Raw genomic sequence first — 9,759 nt, 5'->3', positions numbered from 1 at the left:
CTTCCCCCAATTCCCCAGCACTGTTCCCATCCCCCCAATTCCCCAATAAAAATCTTTAAAAAAAAACAAAACAAACAAAAAAAAACATCTGTACAATTGTTACTGAACATTTTAAAATTCTATTCTACACCCCACAAAGCTATCAGCACAAAAAAATTAAAGTGTTTGAAATATCCATCTCCTACTCTACTGCAACCCAGCAAGGGACTCAGGTGACAATATTCCTCAGTGTGCCCTCTTGGAATCTGAATAAATTAATCCTATGTACAACTTAATAAATGGTTCCTATTTAATTATTAAATCATGATACCTTAGTACAGGGAAGTTAAATAACTACTATACTCAAAACTCAGGTATCTGGCTCCCATATTAAGAACTTCAGTGACAAGATTACAGTGTCTGATCAATCATTTTAGTAGATTAGATAATCAGAAGTAACCCAAAATATCAAGTAATATTTTAAAATATTCCACACTGGGACCTGAGAAGCTTAATAATTTGACTAAAAGTTGAATTCAATTTTTGAGTAAGAAATTTAGAAAACAGACTAACCTTAGAAGACTTCCTTCGGCTTCTTCTTGTCCAAACTACCACCAGTTTATCTGGTTGCCTGCCAAACAGGAAAAAGATTAAATATAATTTAAGTTATCTTAAATCAAATTAATAAAGTTTGGTTCTAATACATTTAAAGGGACAAAAATGTCACATGCTTTAGATTACATAAAGCAGTTACTCCTACAATAAAACTCTGTAGATTATTCAAATGCAGATGTTAAATACGGATATGATCTAATTTAAGTGACTAATATTTCATCCACACATTTTTCTAACAATAATTTTGCAAGTTAATTCATTGGAATAAACCATGTAAAGTGAAATAGTTACAACTGGTGACTATTTTAAAAAGAAAAGCACACATTTATCTTCTCCAAAAATTAATACTATACTTCTAGCATATTATCCAGTTTCATTTGAAGAAAATAAGCATACGGATGGCACTTCCAAAATTATATAAATGTATGAGTTACACTATTTTTGCATCTCCATATCTTATAAGCAATGGTTATAGTTTTCAACATTTTTGTAATCAACCATCTCAACTATCTTCATAAAAACCATACAGTACTGAAAAACAGGCAAGGTACATTCTATTATTCTGATTTTACAAGCTTAAAAACCTGGCAAAGGGGCAGGCCGAGTGGCACGTTGGGTAAGAGTTGGCTATGGATGCCAGCTCTGAGCAACGGGGCCCCGGTTCGGATCCCACATGAAGGGCCAGTGACACTGTGCCCTCTACAGCTAAGATGGTGAACAACAGCTCAACCTGGAGCTGGGTTGCCATGAGTCGCTGGAAAAGGGGTAGGCTGCAGTGAAGCTGCAGTGGGCTGCCATAAGCTACCGTGAGTGGCTGGCAGCCGGTGTGAGCAGCTGGCAGCCAGCGTTGAGCTGCCAAGAGCCACCGTGAACGGCCATCCAGTGGCCGGCGACTGATCTGCCTCAATGATAATACCAACATGGGCCAGTGAAGTGGCGTCCTTCACAACTAAACTGAAGAACAAAAGGACAGCAACTTGTCTGTTCCCCTCCCCCAATTCCCCAACACTGTTCCCCTCCCCAATTCCCCTATAAAATCTTTAAATAAACAACCAAAAACTGGCAAAGGTAGCTAATCAAAACCTCTGGCAGCACCAAGACTGAAATACAGGTCTTCTAACTCTCAGACCTCTCTTCTTTATCTTCTGCCAATACAAAGTAAAATCAAAACAAAACAAAACAAAAAAAACCTTACATCTTCAGATAATACAACTAAGTTCTGTTTGATTCTTATGGATAATATAAAAAATGATTATCAATTATTTTACTTACATTTTTAGTTTTAAAAATCTTAGATAAGAGCTTTTTAACCAAGAAATGAATGATAGACTCATTTGGTGACCTTCACTACTTTCTATATCTTTCATTTTACCTCGGAATCCCTTACTATCAGCAGATGACCTGTCCCTCCTATTTCATTTAATTAAATACATACATAACATAAAAGGTCACCAGTCATAAACTCTTTACCTAGTGATTCACCTATACATCTGTCCAAAGAGAGTTGTCCAATGAAAAATATTACAGAGAAACTGACCTAGAATGTAGCACAGAGAAATAAAGTGATAAAAAATACTTGAAAAGAAAGTAAAAGGTATACAAGATAAATTAAAAGTACATACACCTAATAGATATTCTAGTAGTTTAGAAAAGTGGGAGGCAGAGGAAATACTAAAGTTTTGAAAAGGCAAAGAATCCGGACTTGAAGAAAGGTATGAGTTCTTAGATAGAAAATGTATATTAATGAATAAACAGCAAGAATAAAAAGAAAAATCATAAAAGCAAAGTTACCAACAGGAATAATTATACTGACAGCAACTTCTCATGAGCAATAACAGAGCCTAAGAAAACAACAAAGCTAATGATCTTCAAGTTGCTCAGGGAATATAGCTGCCACCCTCTAGTTTTATCCTGCCTAAACTACATTTAAGAAATGGTTTTAGACATATAAAGACTGTTTACAATGTATAGATCCCAGCTAAATAAGGGAAGAAATAGGATACAAGAAGCAACATAAGGGCCGGTCGAGTGGCCCGTTGGTTAAGAGCTGGCTTGGGACGCCAGAGGGCCCCGGTTCGGATCCCATATATGAGGGCCAGTGACACTGCCCTCTACAGCTAAGATGCTGAACAACAGCTCAACCTGGAGCTGGGCTGCCATGAGTCGCCAGCGATGGCATAGGCTGCAGCCCCTGTGGCAGTGGGTTGCCATGGGCTACTGTGTGTAGTCAGCAGCCAGCGTGAGCGGCCAGCAGCCACGGTGAGCAGCCGTCCAGGAGCCGGTGACTGATCTGCCTTGCCCAGGAAGAGTGCAATGATGGTGCCAACTTGGGCCAGTGAAGCAACGTCCTCCATAACTAGACCGAAGAACAAAAAAAAAGGACAGCAACCTGTCTGTTCCCCTTCCCCCAATTCCCCAGCACTGTTCCCATCCCCCAACTCCCCAATTAAAAAAAAAAAGGCAACATAAATATGGTAAAATGATAACGTTTGTTCATTTTAGGTGGTAGAACCTAAAGAAAAGCTAGACAAACACCACCAGGAAGGCTCCAATAATAAAATTACTTAGCTAAGGAACAATTTTAACAAATGCACAATGTTTCTGATGGTTACACTAACTAAAATGGTATAAATAGAAAAATGGAGGTTCTCCATCCAAGACTAAGCTTAGATCCTGACCAGTATCAGGCTTTAAAGACAACTGTAAACTAAAACCAGTATCTTGCTTTGGTGAGTCTTCACAGAGTGTGATGTTGGGAGCAGTAGCCAGATGCAGAAGTGCTAAATTACAGGTGAAAAAGAAGAACCCTTCTATGAAACATCACACAGTGTTAATCTAAGAATCTGTGCCAATGGAGAAACAAACAAACAAAACCTGCAAATGAAAAACAAAACCTTGTTCACACACAGAGAAGTAGGACAAACAGACAGTGAAGATGGGGAGCGCAATGTGATGGATGGAGCTGGGAAGAGGGTATTATCAATGCTGGCAGCTGAACAGTAGAGGAACTGAGCAGCCAACAAGTCTCAGCTACCTTGTTTGAAAACATTGGCGACCTGCTGGAACATTTTACCTAGATAACCTTTTACCACACTAACCTTTTCGCTATGTTCTCATCTCCAGCCTGATCTCACCTCTTCATTGTATTTATATGGTACTTCTTTAGAAATGCTTCAAAATCTTACAGCTTTTCCTTGTTTATTATCCTATACCAGGCTCTTACATTGAAGGTACTACAAAGTGGCACTTGCAGTTTGCATTTGACGGGTTTATTTGACCTAGATAGTATTTCATTTTATTCCAGTTTGAATTTAAACTTTACAGAACATTTCTTACATAAATCCTTTAAACAAGGTCCATGCTGTTTGGATTACTAGAATCTCCAACACTACCAACTGCTTCACACCTGACCAGCTTCATTCTTTAAGATGATCTATCTAGATAGACCCTGTAACACTCTGGCACACAAGATACCGTATTTTCCCATGTATAAGATGCACCCTTTTTCAAAAATTTGGGGTCTACAAACTGGGTGTGTCTTATACAGTGGTTGTAGATTTTTTTACTTGCATTTCCTACAAGTAATGAGGAGTTGCATGAATTTTATGATGAATAAAACTTGAGTTCAATAACTTTATGTAATACATTTTTTTTTCAAATTTCGGGCCCCAAAATTAAGGTGCGTCTTATACATGGGAGCGTCTCATACATGGGGAAATACAGTAACATCCATATTCCTAAACATGGTCTATAAAGAACTTCACCACCTGACTCTGATCTACCTTTCTAGCTGAATAACCTACAAACATCTTGCCATCAAGCAATTCATGAACATTTATTCATTCAATTTTTTCACATCTTCATGTTATAACCTTTTTTAAACTCCCTCTTTTCTCCCTTTTTCTACCTAATAAACTCTTTAATTCATCACTTTCTCCATAAAACCTTGGCCACTTCTCCTTTCATTCCTACCCCTTTCCAATATCCCAAACCTCAGGCAGGGTTAACTGCTCCTTCTACTGTGTTTCCAGTAATACCTGAGACACACCTCTATTTTAATATTCTACATGCCCTGTATTACATTATTTGTTATTATTTCTATCTCCTTCACTAAACTGTGCTCCTTTATCAACCATATCTTATTTATCTTTGTATTCCCAGGAACTAGTAAGAACCTGGTACAAGGTTGAGCCTTAATGACCATTTGCTCCTGAATGAACCTTAAGTTCGATCCAGGGATTCCCAACTGGTTAATTAAAATTGATGAGGTCCAACCAAAGCCAGTATATATTATAGTAGCTATATAATACATCCTCTCTGCAGCTCACTTGGGCTTTGCAGGGATCCTCACCTCAGCTGTACATTTGAACCTCGTGGGCAGCTTTAAAAAATACTGATGCCTAGTTTCTGCCCCTAGAGAATCTGATTTAACTAGACTGCTGTGCAGATTTTTAAAAAAATTCTACCAGTGATTCTAATGTGCAGCTAAAGTTGAAAACCACTGTTTTATAGGAAGTGGTAAGCAATCCCCACACCTCCTGACTTGAAACACGAGTGAGGCATTAGTTGTGATAGCAGTGAGGGTGTCTCCCCTCCACAACCCCGCTCTAGTGCCACCTGCACTGCTGCCTCCTTGTAACTCAGCTCTGCAGCACCTCCTTCCCCTCAACTCATTCTCACCTCAGTGCTCAGAATAGGGAAGTCTTCTACTATGAAAAATCAGGAAGGGTAATCTCATAACCTACGTACCTGAAGTTCCAAGAATGTAAACAGAACATAAATTACTTATTTGAGAATGCCCCTAGAGATGGCTGAATTTTTTTGTGATTCTAAGTTATATCCCATTTTTTAAATGTCTTCACTAGAAATCAATCCACCTTTACCTTTCAGGGACATAGCAGAACATTCTAAAGCAAAGAACTGCACCATGAGTTACTTGTTTCAATAGAAGAGTACCCATAACCACACAATTTGCTGACCACAATTAATATTTTACACATCCGTGATGTACTAGAAAAGAACCATTAAATATTTACTTATGAGCTCCCAAGAGGCCTGGGAAAAAGCAATTGTGAGAATTTTGTCCAACTACCAAAGAACCTATGATTATACAACTTTCTATCAAACAAAGTCAAGACAACCTGATAGAGCTCAGGTTCAGACAGAATTCAACAATCACACATTTAACATTTCTATCCCATTGCCTAAGTAACCGGGTAGCCCTACACATAATACAGACATACAAACAGACATATACATGTATGTTTATAAATAGATATTTACATATATAAACATTATCTTTACATACACAAAAAATGTACACACAGACACACTTTCTGTGAAATCTATCTGAAGGGTTTCACTGGAAAAACTGAAGCCTTTTGGTAGGCTTATTCAGGAAGGAAACTTTACATTTAAAAATAAAAATTTAACACTTTCTATCCTACCCTCAAAGTCCACAAAAGGAAATAATCTGAAGGTGGTAAGACTTATCTCAAATTATGATCCTAATGTTGAATTATGGATAGTAGGAAGGAGGGGAGGAAAAAGGAGTGGAAAAAAGAAAAGATACGTGAGCTACAGGAATCAGATTATAATACTTCATCTTTCTTTGCTCTGCAGCTAAAATTTGTGCTCCTCCTCTTTGCCACCAGTAAACTACTGTGTATCAAGGCAAGTTTAAAGGAAACAAACATTTCTGGTTTAAATTTAGACTTCTTTACTCTTTTCCACTCTCATGTGTGTCACATGTGTGAGGTGAGAATTTTTGAAGAGTGAGAAAAAAATCCAAAACTGTCAGGTGGAAGGCAGTTTCATTACTTCCCAGAATCATAATAAGCATTCAAATATTTTATTGAATGCCTGTTACGTTCCTGGCACCGTGCTCAGTAAGGGAGACACAAAGATGAAAGAAGACAAGCCTTGATTCTCTGGAAATTTAAAAGCTAGTGGGGAGACAAACTATTAAACCAACTACCTCAGCCCAGGTACAACCTTGGGGAACATGAAGACCAAAGGATCTTATACAGAGAAGGATCTATTTACAAATATCTCAGGAAATATGCACACTGACCAAAACAACCTGCCCAACCACTGAGATTATTTGATTTAGAATTGTAAAACAAACTATAATTTACAACATGGTAAAGTTTGATAAAAGATGAGTGACTAATTACAGTACATCTGCCTAACAGAAAATTATAGAACCACTAAAAATATTTTCTAAAAACATTTACAAGCATGGAGCAATACTTGGATTACCATGTTAAGTGTGTTTCATACAAATTTTTTTTTTCTATATAAGAAGACACCAGGAGCAAATGCCTCAAAATGCTAACGTGGTTACTATTAGAAATTAAAATTACATGTCATTTCAAGAACATATGTTTCTGTATTTTCTGCAATAAATTTATATTACTTTACACTGGGGAGTTTTTTAAATGTATTATAGAAGTTATTTAAAATAAAACAACACTTTTAAGTTTGGAAAGAATTAAGTATGAACATAGTTAAACAAATTCATTTTTAAATAACTTCACTGAATTTAAAGAGTTCTCTGAGAGCTGAATTAATTTATTTTCTAAGACAACAGAAGTAGAAAGGGTGTGTTCTTTCTTTAAAGTTAACATAAATGTTCCCCAAAGTCTGAGCTGGCCCTAGGCAAAATTTTGAAATAGGCCCCACTTGACTCTGGCATCCTCCCCTCTTTTATTTGCAGCCCCTCCAATTCTTCCTGGGCCATTCTTCCTTGGATCTGCAAAGTCAACATGGTGCTCCATTAGAGCGAAAGAAACCTAGGAAAACAATTTGTATTCATTTAGGAGATATGCATTTATAAAAGAAGACTCTTCTAAGATGACATAGAATGCATGAAGGAATGAATGCTAGACTGGAAGTTACGAAATGTGGTTTTCCTAGTTCTGGCACTAAGTGACTTTAGGAATGTCTCTCCGTTTCTCTGAGTCTATCCCTAATTTATCAAATGAAGAGACTGCACTAAAACCTCAGCTAGCTCTAAAATACTATGGTCCAGTGGCTGTAAGGTTAAATGATTCTAATTGGTTAAATATTTGTGGTTTAAAATGAAATGAGAAATTCAGAAACAGGGTAAAGAATTTGTGAGAGGAAGACACCTGTCTCCTGTCTTCAGTCTACAGGTGGCTAATGTTGGAACAATATTATGAAAGAGGAAGTAATCTTTTTTAGCACAGCACTAACCTGATCACCGAAAACTCATGCTCCCTGTGATAGTGTTAATCCTGCCAGGTGGGGCGAGAAGTCCCCCATCCCCACCCCACCCGGCCACCATGGATATGTAGTGAGATGGAGCCACACGATACTTCTCATCACTGTGAGAAGTGATTGGTGCCACTTCTGGAGTAAAATGGATAATAAACTGATAGAAGTAGGTAGGAAGGTGGACATGAACAGGAGGAGGAGAAGGAACTAGGAGGCCCCCACAGGTTACCCAATGGCATCATTAACATCCTGTTACAGACCCACTGAAGCCAGTAGCCAGAACACAGACTTGGGCTAGTGCAAACACACTAGGATGAAGGAGACATGCAGAATGAGGAGAGAAACAGGAAAAGGGGAGAAGGAGGATAGCCCAATCTATAGGATAAAAGGCCAGAGTCCCAGAGACGCTGGGCTGCTACCCACCCTCGGGTAAGCCTGCTCCATGCTTAGAGTGTACTTGTCTTACAAATAAACTTTGCTGTCTGCTGCTTGCTTCACTCTAATCTCTTGCCTGAATTCTTTCTCTCAAAAAGACAAGAACCAAGGAAAATCATCATTCCCAGTAACAAAACGAGTATGCCTTCTCCACACTGGCTGAATGGAGAGTTCTAGAATGTAGAGGGCAGGGTCATAAAATAAAAGGTGTCTGGGCCACTGAATGAGCAAATGGAAGGCCATCCAACATGGAATATCCTCTCTAGACTGGAAGAAATAAACATTGATTAGGTTAAGCCACTTGTGTGTCTGCAGCAGTAACTCCCCAACATTCTAGAAAATTCAGTAAATTAAACACACACACATACTATATATAAATAAAACCATTGCTATCTTGTAGAAGCTTACACTGCAAAGTGCAGACACCAAATTTAACCTTTTTATGTCCTATTGGCTATCATTTATGTGAAATCAATGTTTCTAAAGATAAAAGATAGCTATACACGTACCTCCAAATTTAGTAATTAACATTTAAGCCTCTGAGCTTTTCCTAAATTAAAAATATGGAACCATAAGTCCTTAGAACACAAAAAGGACAACATATTCCTCTCACCACAGAACACAAAAAGGACAACATATTCCTCTCACCACAGAACACAAAAAGGACAACATATTCCTCTCACCACATTTTTCCAATGTGCTTACAATGGAAAAAAAAAAAAGAGCTTAAAATATTAACCCTGAAGTTAATGTGAACAGGCACTTCACTCAATAACAAGGTTATTCTTTTTAGGGGAAAGGGCTCTTAGCCATAACTGAACATTTCATGGTGGGATGCTGTGAATATTGAAACAAAAGGGGGAAATTGTTTTATCACAGTAATACTCTAACTTTACTATTTCTCAAGTAATTATTTTTATCCTTCAGTAGGTACATCTGCCTCCTATTGTACTATCACAGCTGTAGCTCCAGTTAATTATACTCCTTTATGCTTACTTCACAAGAGTTATTTAGCAAGCTGTAATAATTAATTCAATAAGAAAAAATTATACAAGACACAGTACACATAGGTAGGCTATGTTTCTGTTCCATAAAAATGAAAGGACAGTTCTAATAATAAGAGATGTAAATCTGTGTCAGTTAAACAAAAACACTTGTATTAAATAATACTTTGTAACTTCTTACCATCTTTAAAATATTTCCACAGTGATTGCTTTTGCTTAAAAATATTTAACTGGTGATGTATGTGGATTTTTGCTGACAGATATTTCTAATACCTATATATCAGATTTCAGGGACAGCACCACTCAAACTGAGAAGTGCTGTTTGGCATACTTGAGCTGAGTGTACTTTCTGACAGCCATCAAAAAATACATACAGAGGGCGCCAAAAAAATGCATACATATTTTAAGAAAGGAAAAAACTGTATAAAAATTGTAATACTCAATATATACCGATAACAAAAGATGAATACAAGTCATGTGCCCCCCC

The 9,759-nt window shown here is 37.5% G+C and overlaps 1 protein-coding gene across 7 annotated transcripts in view; it reads right to left on the bottom strand.

Annotated features, from left to right (window-relative positions):
* The window catches only part of EHBP1 (EH domain binding protein 1), a 322,290-nt gene that overhangs the window by 278,652 nt on the left and 33,879 nt on the right, over positions 1-9,759 (bottom strand). For all 7 annotated transcript variants that reach the window (XM_019634942.1, XM_019634858.1, XM_019634995.1 and 4 more), the window contains exon 3: positions 553-610. In XM_019634942.1, coding sequence (XP_019490487.1) covers positions 553-610 — 58 coding nt within the window. The remainder of the gene's footprint in view (positions 1-552; positions 611-9,759) is intronic.

The sequence above is a fragment of the Hipposideros armiger genome, unplaced genomic scaffold (genome assembly GCF_001890085.2).
Source record: "Hipposideros armiger isolate ML-2016 unplaced genomic scaffold, ASM189008v1 scaffold_2, whole genome shotgun sequence".
Taxonomy (NCBI): Eukaryota; Metazoa; Chordata; class Mammalia; order Chiroptera; family Hipposideridae; genus Hipposideros; species Hipposideros armiger.
The sequence above is the reverse complement of the archived record's forward strand: the minus strand, read 5'-3'. Positions and strand labels throughout refer to the sequence as shown.